The 15,812-nt window shown below is 48.4% G+C and overlaps 1 protein-coding gene across 3 annotated transcripts in view; it reads left to right on the forward strand.

Moving 5' to 3' along the window:
• The window catches only part of EXTL3 (exostosin like glycosyltransferase 3), a 123,512-nt gene that overhangs the window by 91,809 nt on the left and 15,891 nt on the right, over positions 1-15,812 (forward strand). For all 3 annotated transcript variants that reach the window (XM_026066970.1, XM_026066969.1, XM_026066968.1), the window contains one exon: positions 1,148-3,770. In XM_026066970.1, the coding sequence (XP_025922755.1) occupies positions 1,623-3,770 (2,148 nt within the window). In that variant the 5' untranslated portion in view covers positions 1,148-1,622. The remainder of the gene's footprint in view (positions 1-1,147; positions 3,771-15,812) is intronic.

The raw sequence follows: 15,812 nt of genomic DNA on the forward strand, positions 1-15,812 counted from the left end.
GGTTTAGCTGCGATTCGCTCCCTTGCCTTCTTTCTGCTAATTCTCCACGAGCAGATGAGAGGAGTGTTAAATAGATTTAGTGGAAAGATGATGACTGTCATCGGTATAGACGACTCCCTAATTAAAAATTAAAGAGGAAATTGCCATCAGGTCACGCTTCTCATGCGGCTGTATAAGAGTTGACAGTAAGCCCAGCTGCGCGGATCCCAGAAACTTATGTACCTCGAAGGAGGTTGGTATAAAGGGAGGGAGACTGTTCTGGTGGCCAACATATCCATCTGGCCGAGGTTCAAATCTGTAGTCTGCTGGCATAGACCAAAGAATCAGAGCTAAATTTGCCGTGTCCTTGKTTTTTATGCCCGTGCTACCGGCTATCTGTTAACTCAGTGCAGCAGCAGGGTTTTGCAAGTGAAATATCTAAGCAAGCTGATGTTGCTGGCATGGTGCAGTACCGTGCAGATACTAACTCCAGTATCCCAATTTAGACGAGCTCCCTTTCTCCAGTTTTGGCCAGAAAAACCATCTTGTATGCAAGCAGCCTGCTGGGGTAACTGTAACCACCCCAAGTGTGTCCCCTTGCAACTTTTTATTGCAACGAATCAAGATTTTCCAGCGGGAAATGAAAGCAAAACACTTCATCTAAAAATTCCTCATCAGCCCTAGTCGCTGGACTGGAACAACAGCGATTGCACTCAGACACGCGGCAGAAATTTGCAGCTCTGCTGTGTCCCAGGGTCACAACGCACCATGGAAAGGCGCATAGAGAAAGCAGGTGTACATTCCCGTCGCCGTTTTGGGCAGGGGGAGACGGGGGCATGCACGTGTTAAGCAGCTTGTCCAAAGTTTCACGGCGAGACAGTGGCAGCAATAGGAAACCAGATCCAGGCGCTGCGATTTTCCAGTCTAGCCACTGAAGCACGTAACACTGATGAAAAGCAGAAGCRCCCAGAAAAAGCTGTGTGGCCGTGTCTAATGGATCCCATCGCTTTCTCGGGTTTACCGATGCTAACCCGGGAGGTGTTAGACGTGTACAAATGTTGCTCTTTGGTAAAAATGACAGTTGCTTTTAAAAAACCAGCAGCCTTAGGTTGCTAAGGAGTGATTTTTTTTTTTGGCATTGTCTGAATATACGATTTTTCTCTTGTAGGAACGGCAGAGCATCAGCAGTGCAGCAGTGATGCAAGAGACTGACGTTCGCACGAGTCTCTCCTGGCTCGTTTTCCACCATGGCTGTTGCCTCTGCATATTCATCGGATGGTAATGCGGGATGCCGAGAGCAGCGGTAGAGTTTGGCTTGATCCCATTGTGTTTCTCCTGTGCCGGCTGAGACTTTGTATCACCATGACAACGCTGTGACACTTCTCGCAACAGCTACCCGCAGATCAAGGGTGGGCTGAGGGTGGTGAGAAGTTCCATGATTGATTCGAACTGGATCAAAAGTTGCAGTGGCAACGCAAAGACTGTCGCAAAGCCGTCGTCAGGACAAGAAGATGAAATTTCCATTCTATTGGCCTCTCGATAAGCAGGCGCAATAACGTTTCTTTCTAGAGACTCGCTATAAGAACTCTTTTGGTTATGGCTACTGATCCAACGTGATTGGGCGTGCACAGACTCTTGAACTCATGACTGGATATACGATGTTGCGGAATGGGGGAGTGGGGAATGGAGGCCAGCCGTGGGTGTTGAGATGGTCCAGTCGGATCCGGCTCACCTGGCTTAGTTTCACCCTCTTCATTATCCTYGTCTTCTTTCCCCTCATTGCCCACTACTACCTAACCACCATTGATGACGCGGACGATGCTGGCAAGCGCATCTTTGGCCCTCGGACCGGCAACGAGCTGTGCGAGGTGAAGCATGTGCAAGACCTGTGCCGCATCCGCGAGTCGGTCAGCGAGGAGCTGCTCCAGCTGGAGGCCAAGCGGCAGGAGCTCAACAGCGAGATTGCTAAGCTGAACTTGAAGATCGAGGCCTGCAAAAAGAGCATTGAAAATGCCAAGCAGGACCTGCTGCAGCTGAAGAACGTCATCAGCCAGACAGAGCATTCCTACAAAGAACTGATGGCCCAGAACCAGCCAAAGCTCTCCTTGCCAATCCGGCTCTTGCCAGACAAAGACGATGCGACCTTCCCTTTGCCAAAATCCAACCGGAACTGCAGGCTACACAATTGCTTTGACTACTCRCGATGCCCGTTGACGTCTGGCTTTCCAGTCTATGTCTACAACAGCGACGATTACCCTTTTGGTAGTTCCTTAGACCCTTTAATTAAACAAGCCTTTGAGGCGACTGTCAGAACTAATGTTTATGTTACTGAAAATGCAAATATTGCTTGTGTGTATATAATTTTAGTGGGGGAAATGCAAGAGCCCGTAATGCCAAAACCTACTGAACTAGAGCAACAGTTGCACTCTTTGCCATATTGGAGGACTGATGGACATAACCATCTCATCATCAATTTATCAAGGAAATCGGAAACTCAGAATTTTATTTACAACATCAGCACAGGGCGTGCCATGATTGCCCAGTCCACCTTTTATGATGTGCAGTATCGACCGGGGTTTGATATTGTGGTATCACCTCTGGTCCATGCTATGTCGGAACCCAACTTCCTAGAAATCCCACCCCAGGTGCCAGTCAAGCGTAAATATCTGTTCAGTTTCCAGGGGGAGAAGATAGAGTCTCTCAGATCTAGCTTGCAAGAGGTTCGCTCCTTTGAAGAGGAAATAGAAGGCAATGCCCCAGCTGACTATGACGATCGGATCATCACCACCTTGAAGGCTGTTCAGGACAGCAAGTTGGACTTTGTTTTGGTGGAGTTCACGTGTAAGAACCAGCCTAAGGCAAGTCTGCCCACTGAGTGGGCTCTGTGTGGAGAAAGGGATGACAGACTAGAGCTACTGAAGCTATCTACTTTTGCACTGATAATCACCCCAGGGGACACCCGTCTAGTGATCTCCGCCGGGTGTGCCATGAGACTGTTTGAGGCTCTGGAAGTTGGAGCCATCCCAGTGGTTCTTGGAGAGCAAGTTCAGCTACCCTACAATGATGTGATCCGGTGGAACGAGGCAGCCTTAATCATACCAAAGCCACGTATCACAGAAGTGCACTTTCTTCTGAGAAGCATTTCTGACAATGATCTCCTTGCCATGAGGAGGCAAGGCCGCTTCTTGTGGGAGACCTACTTCTCAACCTCCGACAAYGTGTTCAGCACAGTCTTAGCTATCATAAGGACTCGAATCCAAATCCCGGCTGCTCCTATCCGAGAAGAAGCTGCYGTGGAGATTCCACACCGGTCCGGCAAAGCTGCTGGTACAGACCCCAATATGGCAGACAATGGTGACCTGGACTTGGGGCCTGTGGAAACAGAGCCACCCTATGCATCTCCCAAATATCTCCGCAACTTCACCCTCACTGCAATGGACATCTACAGGAATTGGAATTCGGCTCCTGGACCTTTCCACCTCTTCCCCTATACTCCCTTCGATCCCGTTTTACCATCAGAAGCAAAATTTTTGGGGTCTGGGACTGGATTTCGACCAATTGGTGGAGGAGCAGGTGGTTCTGGGAAGGAGTTCCAGGCTGCTYTGGGTGGCAATGTCCCTCGGGAACAGTTCACAGTAGTGATGTTAACTTATGAGCGGGAGGAAGTGCTGATGAACTCCCTGGAGAGGCTCAATGGTCTCCCCTACTTAAATAAAGTGGTGGTAGTATGGAACTCTCCCAAGCTTCCCTCTGAGGATCTCTTATGGCCGGACATTGGCGTCCCAATCATGGTAAGAAAGACGTGGATACTATCGCCTGACTTCTGCAGGGGGGGTTGGGTTTTAAAGTTGGCCGTAACCGTTCTGTAGCTTTTCAGCTTGGCTTAGACATCTAGGACAGCATTCATCCCGCGTGACTGTAGATGTCTATACCTGATCTGGACTCTTTATCAGTGGGGAGAAACAGGGAGATTAAAGGTGTGACTCATCCGACCCATTTTAGATGTTTACAGGAGAATGCCATCAATTATGTTCTGAAAATGCCTGTTTCTCTCCACCGGCTTTAAAGGGAGGCCGATGACTAGTGCAGAGGCAGACGGCATCGCTCCAGATGTGTGAGCTTAGGTGAGATGAATTGCCGTCGCGACAAAATTCRTTCTGTGGCCTTGGGGTTAGGAAGTACAGGAGCTATTGGGGAGAGCCTAAATTGTAAAAAGTTGAGATCTTTACAGGTGCCGGGTGTTTAGCACCCTTGAAAAAGTAATTATGTATTTGGAGCTTACCATGAATCTTGGGGCTTAAAGTTAGCGACTCTTCGGTATTGAAAATCTTCACGTAAGCTCTTCGTCACACCGATGGTTGGCACCTTATAAATACCTAAGCAGCGGCTGTTTCTGCACTTTACCTGATGAATCTTTTATAAAAACAAAAGAGGGACGTGCCGAAGCCGTGCCGTGCCCTGAGAAAGCAAGGGAGAGAGGAGATACTGCTTTTAAGGAGCTAATTCTCCCATCCTGGCAGCTCATTTTCTTCCACTACTTTTTTTTTTTTCCTTCTTTCTTTTGAATCTCAGGACTTCTGTCATCTCAGCATAACTTTCTGCCCAGGGCGTTGCTGACAATCAATATTTAATATAAATCGCCAAGTGCACTTGTAAAGAGAGTGCGGGCATGAAGCCACTAACAAGAAGCGTTTGAATCCAGGCATGTTTAGAGGACGAATGAAAGGATACTGCTTTACAAATTAGAAGAAAAATAAAAGAGGAAGATGGTATTTAAGTAGGCAAACTGCGTGTGGTTTATGTGACAGGACACTACGAAGCTTAATAGCAGTGCAAGCTTTATGCTTCATGCAAAGAGATTCATTGATTTAATATTTCCCTTTATTATTATTGTGATGAATAAATCCTTCTGCTCACATTTAAAACCCCTTATGGTCCAGGGACAATGAGGAGAGAAAATTGCTTGGATAATTGCAAAATAATCTTTCACATTAGTCCTGTTGAATGCTTGAATTCTGTAAAATCTTCACATCGCGTCTGCTAAAAAAAACGTGCGTTCTCCTTCAGAGCCGAAGAGCGGGGATTGTTCTCTTTGGGGCTGCTGACGGGCGTTATTTGCGGAAGAAAAATATGTTTCTGCTGATGGACATTAATGCCTTTTTTCTTCACTTCATTCCCGTTTGCACACCGGTTGTGTCGGAGGCCCGTTAGCTTTCCGGGGCCTTGGGCGCACGCGTACGAGTTGCCGCGGGGCCGCTGAGCAGCGCGCTCGGGTTAGCGTGCGCTGGGGGCCCTTCGGTGCCGCTCGCTCCAAGAGGAGGAGATCGGCTCGGGCGCGTTTTGGGACACCGGCTGGTAACAGCATGCTGGGGGCCGAGTGGGCTGGAACATAGCTAGCTTGCGTTGGATGTGTTGGTCTGGTAATAGGTCTGAGTTTTCTTCCCGTTTTTCTAAATCTCAATGCTTAGTTTTCAAACTGTGCTGGTTGGTCGTGATGTGGTCTTGCGATCCAGGATATACAGTTTCTTTCCCCCGAGGGGGTGTAAGTTAATCAAGAGAAAGGCTCGAAGCTGCGCTGGGTCTTTGGATCTTTCCTGGATGATGGGATAAACACGGTGGGCTGTGGGACGTGTTTTATTTTTAAATCTTTTTCTTAGCTGTATGTTTCTTGCCTACGGCATCATCACTAAAAAAATCAGTAAGATTCCTTCGTTGTGCATGAGTGCTGGCTCTGTACTGAGCTTAACTGACGAGGTGCGGCACTGTTTAATGTAAAGTTGTGTGATCGCACTCTAATTTAACGCGCCTTTGTGCTGGAGCCATGGCAGGACCTGCTGTGAAAATTGCTCCTCTCTCACCTCACATAGTGTCACGGGGGAAAAAATGGCTCTAAGCAAGAACCCTCATTTGTGCARGTCTTAAAACTCGCTCTCTGCAAGCGTTCGTATCAGTAGACCTTTCCCCAAAAGCAGAACGTGGAGAGCGTGGCTGTGCCGGGGCCGGCAGCGACATCTCAACCRTTGTTGAACTTCCGAATGCTTCTCCGCAGCATTTACGCAGTGTCGACATCACGCTGTTTGTACCGCTAGTGATTTGGTTATCCGTCAGATGTCTGCGGCAGCTGGCAAAGCCCCAATATACACAAGGAATTAAAAACTACTCAAACCACTGATCCCTCCTTTGACCGCCAGCGGTTCGGCTCCGTTTTCGCCGGGGGAAGCGCTCGCTGCAGACAGCGTTGCTGCCGTCACTGGCGTGCCGGGCGCAGCGATGCTTGCGTCGTGCTCGTGAGTGCTCCTGCTCTTTCCCTGCTCAGGAGAAAGGAGTTTTGGATTCGATCTCCTCTCTGAACAGGTGGGAAGATGCGCTAGTGTTGGAGTGAGATGGGGAAACTTGGCTGCGGCGCCCGTGCACCCGTCTGCACACACATTCATCTTGGAAAGGTTTCCGGCAGTGGAATAAAGAAGGAGTCGTTAAGGAGAAGATCTGGCTCAATCTTTGGYGAGAGGCTTCCAACAACCCCTTTCAGCATCGTCATGTTCGGGAGCTCTAAATAACGTACAAGCGATGACAGGAGAACCTCATTCTCTGCTTTGCAGTTCCCTGACAGCATTTTCGTCCACATGAATACAAGTTCAGGGAAACAAATGAAAACGCCCAGTAAACTACTCATCCAGCCCATGCAAATGGTAATAAAACTCACCCAAGTAGATGCAGATCCTGCTGAGCTTTTCCGTGCGCTCAGGCGCTGATGTGCTGCTGGTTGCTGATTGCTGTAGGGCGCTCGCACATGCTTCCTCTGCAAGCTTGGAGCATCGCAGTGAGCACAGTCTCAATGTTTAATAAACCCCGTGCCTGGTTTTAGCAGCTCTTCAAGTCCTTCTGAGCCGGTTCCCTGGCCATCTTCTGCATGGCTGTGAGCAGGACATGGGTTGGGGCAGGGGAGACTTTTCCTGTTTCTGATCTGCTTTTAATTTCAAAAAAAACTAAAAGAAAGTGTCGGGTTTGCAGAGCCAGGCTTTCCTCAAGACAGTTTGTTTTAATATATTTAATGGGGATTTCCGAAGGCTGCCAGCGCTACGTACGCCCTCCGTTCAGTGGCTACAACACAAGGAGATTAAGCTCTGGAGCAGCTTGCACTCCAGCAGCCACAGCTCCTCTAATGCAGCAATTAAATTATCCATTTCCCTTTCAGAAACTTCCTTGAAGCCACCCAGGAGCGTGGTCCACACCAGGAAAGCAAACTCTGTGCTCAGCAGCCTCCCTTACCTCCTCGGTGCCTGCTTTCTCTCACCCGCGTTTCTTAGCTTGTGGGTCATGCCCTGGAGATGGGAGCAGACCAGGAAGGGGAAGACTGTGCTCAGGAGGGGCCGTAAATTGGGTTATAATCTCAATAAAGACGATTCTCTGCCCCTGGCCCGCACGCTCTTCCTTCCGACTCCAACATCTTCTGGCCTGTCCKTCTGTGTCACACAGCGCACACGTTTTTTTCTGCCCTTAGACTAAAGCAAAGCATCTCATTTGAAATTAAGGTTTTGCTTTCTCCTCCTCCCCCGGGGTACGCGGTGTGTGCTGTTAGGCCTTTCTGAGCAATTTAGCTGGGTTCGCTGCCAGTGCCAGCTCCTGTGGCTTTCGTTGGTGACTAATCCTTTCCCTCAGCTTCATTACATAGTGAGTAGCTAGCTTTGATCTCTGCAGCCACTTCCAGCGGCGTAATGTCCTTTTCTGCTGGCTCGGTGGCCGGCTGAGAAAGCTTATTCAGTTTAACCACTTGTTAGGAAAGGAATAATCTTTGGCCAGCCTTGCCTCTGTGGACCTGTTTGGCTGGCTTGTCCCTTGAAATGCCACTTGTTGATCAGGGGAGGACTGTGGGGAAATAGCTCAGTGACTTTCCCTTCTGTTTGGACAGTGTCCCACTGCTGAAAGGCCAACAGTCCTCAGGCTTGTGGGTCCTTTCTAGCCAAAGTAGGTGAAGGAGCTTTGGTATCTCCACTGTAAGGAGCTCCATGGACTCCCAAGTGATGTTTCTGACGAAGAAGAGGATGAGCAGCTCTTGGCTGAAGGGTAGTACCCGTGCCACCACTGCTGTGGGAGTTTCTGTGCTTGTCCTTCACCACCACGCTTGTTTTTCTGATGAGAGCAGAGCCAGCCTTGCAACCCAGCTCGGGCTGCCAGCAGCTTGCATGGTCACCAACAGCTCCGGCCAAACTGGAGCAGTGTGTGTGATTCAGGGGAGAGCGAGCTAGAGGGAAAATGGGAGAATAAAACTCTCCRTGCCAAACGCAGCAGCATTTCAGTCGGTCCTTTTGCTTCCTGGGAGTTTTGCATATATATCAGTTATGAGCCTGACTCAGGCAGGTACTTAAGCATGTCCCTAACTGAGCCTCGGTGGGATCGCTCCTGCTTGGCTGGGACAACTCACATGCCGGAGTTCCCAGGTGAACCAGAGCTTTCCACTGGGCGTTTATCACTTTTTCCCTACCTTATGAATGTCATTGGTTTAATTTGAAATATTTTTGTTCTTGTATGGGAGAGAAATTGAAGTGTAGCAGAATGTGAATGAGAAGGAAGGTTTCGTACGCAGACTGGCGGGACTTTTCTAATCAGAGGGTGGCAGGCGCTTTGGGAGCAGAGAGCCAAGCTTTTAGAGCTTTATTCCAATTCTTGCAAGGAGCCCGTTGCGGGATGGCAGGCCCAGATGCAGGTTTGCAAGTTAGAAAACGTCTTGATAAGAGCGGTTTTGCAAGGCAGGGCGGTACTGCCCGAATTCTCCTCTCTGCTGCTCTCTGGTACGTAGCACCACCTGCTGCCTGCCGGGCAAACAGTGCTGCTGCACAGCTACATCGCTTCCTCTCAGATCCCTCCGAGTCTGCTTTCTGGATATATATTTTTAGCATCGTATAGACAAATTTGCTGCTTAGTTTACCTGAGATGGTGGAATCCAGATGCTTGTCACTGCAGGGCTTGGGCAAGGTGCAGCGATGTGTGAACGTACGCTGCTAATGAGCAGCCAGTGCTGACTTTCCTAGGGCTTTGCGCACTGAATATTAACTCAAGCACCCTTGCGATATTCTGCCGCTGTTGCCTAAAACCACTGCTTAATTCTCTCGCATGCCATATGCTGTTTGGTAATATCTTTTTCATAGACAAAATGTTACTGTGGCCTCGCATCTCCAAAATCCCTCAGCTTAGGAGGCAGCTAATGGGGCTGCTAACCAGCAGGAAGGAGTTACTTTGGGGCAGCGGAAAAGCCAAACAAGGGAGGGAAAGAAGCACCATTACACACTGCTGTGTGCGCAGTCAGATGTTTTTCTCGCACACGACAACTTGTAAATGTCTGGAGAGGCACGGGGGCCGGTCACCCTGTATCAAAGCCTTTGGCCATGCACACCAGTGCTGTCTGTGCATTTTTAAAGCGCTCCCCACCGCTGAGCGCAGACTGTCACAACGGCTAGAGGACAAAAGAGGCGTGATGGGATTTGGCACCGGAGTCAGTGCAGAGGCAAATACCACATTGTTTTCCCAGGGCTGCATGTCATGCCGCTTTTAGGGTTTGCATGGTGGTGTGCACGTGCCTGTTTAAATAGCAGGAGAATACTTCACCTCCCCAAATCATTCCATACAGTGGAATAAGTGTGTGTGTCGGGGGGGGGGACTTGAGCCTGTGTATGCATTTTCTCTGCTTGTTTCCTTCTGTTTTCACCTTCTGTTTGTGTTCTGTGATTTTATGTTATGGCAGCTCTCATTAGCTCTCATTAGCATACAGTGTCAGCACTGTATGCTGACATCCACTTCGCTGTGAGATACAGCCTTCTTCTGATGAAGTCCCAGAGCCAGGGTCACGGAATCACAGAATGGTTGAGGTTGGCAGGGACCTCTGGAGATCATCTAGTTCAACCCCCCGGCTCAAACAGGGTCACCTAGAGCACCTTGCCCAGGACTGTGTCCAGATGGCTTTTCTGTATCTCCGAGGATGGAGATGCATGCAATGAAGACAGTCGTGTCTCCTAGAGTCACTGTAACTTGATGTGGTAGCCCAAGAAATGGATAGACCCCGAGATGCAGGAGGGAAGGGGCAAGCTGTAGTCACCAAGGTCATGAATTTGGCTTTGGCCCTTTGGTATTAAATAGATAGGGCAAAAGAAAAAAAAAATCTATATTGTTTCAGTTCCATGGAGCAGGAGGGACCTCACAGGGCATTGGGACATCAAGGAGGCAACTGTGAAGGAAATGGGAAGGTTGTAAAGAGAAAGGTAACTCTTGAATGCAAGGTCAGAGAAAGAGATGAGGAGCAGGAGAGAGATTTTAATCACTCTGCTTGCTCTTACATGTCCGGTATAGCTCACAGATGCCTCCCAGAGCTCTGGGGGATCGATCAGCAAAGATGTTGGTTCAATAAGCAACCATCAAAGAAGACGGTTGCTTATTCTCAAGTCAGTTTAGTAGTGAGCTGGTGGTGGTGCAGCACGGCAGCCACAAATGCATTCATCTCCTGGACATGCTGCTACCCCCTTCTCCCCGATATCTGCCTGTATCTGACTGAGGAGCCCATACCTGCTCTCCCTTCCTCTTTGTGATGAATGCTTTCTCTTCCGTTTTCTTGAAATCAAACTCTGTAGCTAGCGATAAAGCATGACAGATCTGCTTGCCGTGCTGCGAATACAGAGCATTCCCCTTTTTAATTTAAACAGCAGCACCTGGCTCCTTGCTGTGATTTTGGAGGAGGAAGCTCATCTCGTGCACAAATCGATGAGCAGAAAGGTGCTGGAGTAGCTGGATTCAGAACAACAGGCTGCCTTCTGTTTTCCCGTTGTCTGGTATCGTGGGAATTGGTCCCATTTCACCACGAGTACCCAAAAAGGACAAAATATGTCTTTTTCCCCTGGTGAAAGCGAGGGGAGGCCATTTTAGGGAGCATGAGAAACTTCTGGAGAAAAGCAGGAGTTGCAGGCAGCCGCCATCCAGAGTTTAAAGCCTCRAGTTAATTAATGAAAATGTGAGAAAGCAGGTGAGGAATACTTCACTCCTCCTAAAGCTGAGAAGACTGGCACAAAGAGCATAAGGAACTTGCCTAAGGGCATATTACAAATAAGCAGGAGAGAAAATGAGCCACGGAGAACAGAAGACCATGCCTGGCCTCTAACACATGCATTTGTCGATCTTGTAAGCTCTCAGAAATGCTACAGGAGAAGCTGTTCTCACCTATTCCCAAATTTCCTAGCAGCAGAAAGATGGACACCTGGCGAAGCCGCTCTTCTTAGGCTTCCAGATCATATTTTCAGATCAGAAGAGTTCAGCAAAGTCCTCAGGTTCCCAAGCRCTTGTCTGAACTCAACTCTTGAGAGTTTTGAGGTTCGCGTGGGAAATGTGAACGTCTTTGGTTACGACACTGAATGTTTAAAGCGTTCAGGGCAGGGATGTAGAGTTTGCAACTTTAGGAAGGGACTAATCGTCTCATTGGTGTCACAGGCTGGTAGAGCCCAGGCCGCTCGTTTTTAGTGTGGTGGAAACCTACCCCAGTCTCTAAAGTAATGGACAGCCCTGTCTTTTGGTGTGGAAGAAGAGAGCTAACAGGGAATGAGAAAAGCACTTTCCTGGGAATGTAGCAGCTCCAAGCCAGATAATTCTCTGTAATAATGCTTGTTTTCCTCTTTCTTCTGAATGCAGGTGACAAAGCAAACTGGTTTCAAAACACTGGTAATAGTTAGGTTGGTTTTATCAGAATTTTAAAAGGAAGGTTTATTGTTGTTGTTTTTTTTTTAAATTGTGCCTAATTTATATGAACTTCCTCATTTATAACACACAGTGGTCCTTAATTCCCAACCCCTACTGTGGCTTGTGGGAGGTGGTTACTGTAATGGGTATTCATCCCAACCACGTATTTGCTAGTAATGTGTTAACAACCTCTTGCTCAGAGCGTTTGTTCCCCCTTGATTTTAATTTTCTGAGTTGAACAGCAAGAGAAGTTTAAATAGATCACTAGGTAGTAGAAGTCTCCAGGCAACCCAAGCTTTGAAGTACATGGGATYGCCCACCGCAAAGCCGTGGGGTTGCATGTTTGGTGTAAGTGCGTTTCCCCTTTGCTTGATTGAGTTCAAGGTGATGTCCTGACCCTTTCCTCTGATATTTGAGCTGATGGAAATTGCTTTTCTCCATGAGCCATACTCATCCAAGAGAAAAGCAAAAGATGAAATGCTGATTAAGGAWTTGTGGTATGGATTTGCTAGTTCTTCTAACGTTTCATAAAAGAGCTTTCATCTGTAGCTAATGGATTTGAGGACTGACTTGCTGGCAGAGAGCTGTCTTCATTTCCTCCAGCCCCTTAAGAACTTTTTCAGCGAGATCTCAACCTTTTACCCTCTGAGGTCCCCAGAAAGCTTCTAGTCTGAATAAACCTGGATGCCAAAAGTGAGTTTGCATGCCTGAGTGCTCTTTATGGTTGGTGCTCCCAGCAACATAAGCATTAATAAATCCTCTGTCCTTGTCAGAAAATAATCTACCTGCAAACTTGATGGATTCTTGGATTTGCTTATATACCATTTTTAGTAACAGCTCGGTAAGTTGTTAATAGTCTGTCCTCACTTTCTTCCCCCGTTGATTGAGATACGATGTTCATCTTGAAGCCTTCTGCCCCAAATGTGAATATCTGCGCTGAAGTGCCTCTAGGATGTGCCACGGCAGCTTTTACATGCCGAGCAATAAGCACCAGCTTAGGGAAATGAAGAGCTCGGTAGCCACTTGCAGCAAGGGCGATGAAGGCAGGCCGAACATAAAGGAATTTGGCAACATTTCTTCATGCGATTAAAATCTTAGAAGGATTGAGACCTCCATTCTCTCACAGGGGACCATACCGCCTGCAGCATAGCGACTCCCATCACCGCACCAGGGGGCTGGTGCAGTCCCGGTGTGCAAACTTTATGCTCTGTGTTACCAAAAATCCTTCCTGCGCAATCTCCTGCACAGATTCCTGCTCGAGGTCTTGCCCGGGCAGATGCCAGCTAGCCATGAAATCTGTAGGGGTGGCAGCATGAGATGGGATAGCTGCTGGCCATCAATTGGTGCCGGCCATCAACTGGTGCCATGGCTTCCTTCTGCAGCTGCCCCCCAAAATAAACATAATGTATTCAAAATGATGAAATGCACCAATTTTAACACATTTAAAAATAATCACACCTCCTCTGCCATGCATCTTCTTTTATGGCTGTAAAGGAAATCCTGCTTGACAGACACGAAGGAAAAAGAGAAGGAACCTGCTGAAGAAGTAATTGCCCAGTGATACCAAGGATTTGCCCTGATGAGTGCCTCTGTTAATTAAAGCAGCGGGGCTATCAGCCAAAGAGCCAGTTGTGGAAAGATAAGCTCTGCCTTAGTGAATAGAAACAAGATATTTGCAATAACCGCCTGAAACAGCGTCCCTTTGGTTTCCAGTACTTTCTTCTTCCACTGGAGGTGCTTGGGCTCCCCATTGTGGGTTTATGTGTCTCTAAAGTGGGCATTCTTGTGTTTTCTTCCCTTTAATGCTCACGATCTGGTATTGCACAGCAGCTGCTGGCTTGGTGAGATGATGATGCCTCAAGGGTCCTCCTAAACCGCCGTGCTAATTTTTACACGTGCTCTGTCTTGCAGATGAGATGTGACAGCCTCTCCCGAATCTGTCCCTGAGCTCTCAGTCCATTTGCTGCCAGATTTCTCCGTGCAGGTCGGGGGACTAGCAACGTGTCTTCTGCAAYGAAATTAGAAGTGTGCGAATTAGCTAGCGGAGTCCTCGTGAGAATGAAGGGTTAGAGAGATCTGGGCTTCAGTAGTTCAAAATTTTTGTGATTTTTTTTTTTTTCCAGTAAGGACAAAGCTTTGCAATTTGTGTATCCGTCTTAGGCTCTTGTATGGTTCTTCCAAGGAGAACAAGGTACCGAGGTTGTACCTGGCCACCCTCACAACATGTCTGTGATGAGCRCTCCATCCACATAGTGCGGCTGGGAGATGATTTTTGTCCAAAAGGAGTCAGGATTTCGATGTGGAGTCCTGGTGTCCTGGGTCAGTCCTGCCATTGCTTCTTCTCACTCTGGTAACTCTTAGAATTTCCTTTCCCAATCGCTTCCTTTGGGACCTTTGGGCCCAACCTTTGGGTCGGGTTATTTCATCTGTACAGGCTGCGTTCAATGGTATTTCTCTAGTTAGTTCGAGTACGGGAGCAGGGTAGTCCTGGCTGTGGGCTCTCTGCCTGGCCTGATAGAGCTCTGCTGCTCTGATTTGCGCTAGCTGCTCTGAAAACAGGCCGAATTAGCCCAAACGGCATGCRACAGTCCTGGCTGCTGGTACCGAAGCTGCCTGGTGCCTCCCTGCACCGCACAGTTCGGTGCCACATACCCTCGGATACCCAAAACAGATCTAAGGATTGAAGCCCATTTTGGAGCAGTGATTCCTCCAGCCCGATGTGCTCTACATGCCGGAGGGGACGGGGCAGCGTGTTTTGCAGGGATCAGCTGGAAGGAGACTCCTGCTAGCTCCCGGGAGCCAAATTTGGCTTAAACCCTGAAGCAGTGAGATCGTATCCTTTCCCAGCCTCTTTGGCAGTATGCCCCTCTATTCCCAAGCTGGTTTKATTTACCAGTCTAACCCAGGAAAGTTTCTGCTATCTATCTGCAGCGTTTTGGATCCCATCAGGCTCCCRTCGCTGAGCTCCAGGCACTCATACTCCACCTTGCAAAAGGGGTTAAAAGATGTTGCCTGCCCTCGTTCTGTCTCTCGGCGTGTTCTCTTTTTCAGCAGTGAAKGCTGGTTAGAAATGTCATCTCTGGATTTTACCTAATGTTAGCGAAGTGGCTTTGGTACAGCAAATGGAAGTGATAAGCTGGGACGGCACGTGAGATTGGGCTCTGGCATCTCTGCGCGAGCTGGCAAAAGAGAAAATTCATCAGGAGGGAGCGGGGAGGCTGCCCCGCGCCTGCTACCGTTTCCGTACTCAGTGATACAGAGCCGTGCTTCTCCAGCGGCACGAGACCTGAGCACTTAGGTCTCAGCCTTATGCATCCGAGCCTGGTGTTTCACCACTTAATTTAATTGACACCGTGTTGTCAGGCATTGGGTGAAATTTGTCCATGTTCGTGAGAGGCCACTATTCCTGTTATATCGGAATGGCTTTTGAAAATCCTCTGACAGTTTATTTCCATCCGAGGATCGTAGAGTTGTTGGCAAACATTCATCAACCTGCTCAAATGCAGCCACTTCTGCTTGGACCACGCCAGTAGTTTCAGCAGAGCATTGCAACGTTGCCCTGCGCTTTGGAGAGAGTTAAGTCTATTTAGTCTGACAACCTTTTAGCTGTTAAAATTATTGCAARGCCCTTAAGGACAACCAGTCATCAAGGGCTCTGTCATATCAACTATAACCATGTTACCAGCTGTAGCAGCCAGCAGGTAAGTTCTAGAGGAAAAAGGRGCAGGGAAGGTAAAATTAGAAGTAGAGATGGACAGCCAGAACCAATAGCTTGGAGATTGAAAGGGTAAAAATAAGGCTTGGCAAACAGAGTCTTTGAAGACCATGTTTTCTTTGTTAGCAGGAGTCTTTTGGTGTTGTCATTGGAGAAGTCAGAATGGTAGGATAATTTTCCTTCTAGCAGGAAGCTGGAAGATGACCCCCACCRCCTCCTTCAGCAGGTTCCTGCAAGAGCTATGACCAACCAGATGAGCACCAAACATTGCTGCAGAAAGCATGCAGGCAGGTGGCATGAAGTCCCCATGTTTCTGGTTTGTGGCCTCGTGATCCCAGAAGTGCTAATGGATGTTGGGTCACGAGCATTTCTGTCCTGTCGTGCTCAGCAGTTTTTCCACATG

This window comes from Apteryx rowi, unplaced genomic scaffold (genome assembly GCF_003343035.1).
Source record: "Apteryx rowi isolate R43461 unplaced genomic scaffold, aptRow1 scaffold_251, whole genome shotgun sequence".
In the NCBI taxonomy this organism is placed as follows: Eukaryota; Metazoa; Chordata; class Aves; order Apterygiformes; family Apterygidae; genus Apteryx; species Apteryx rowi.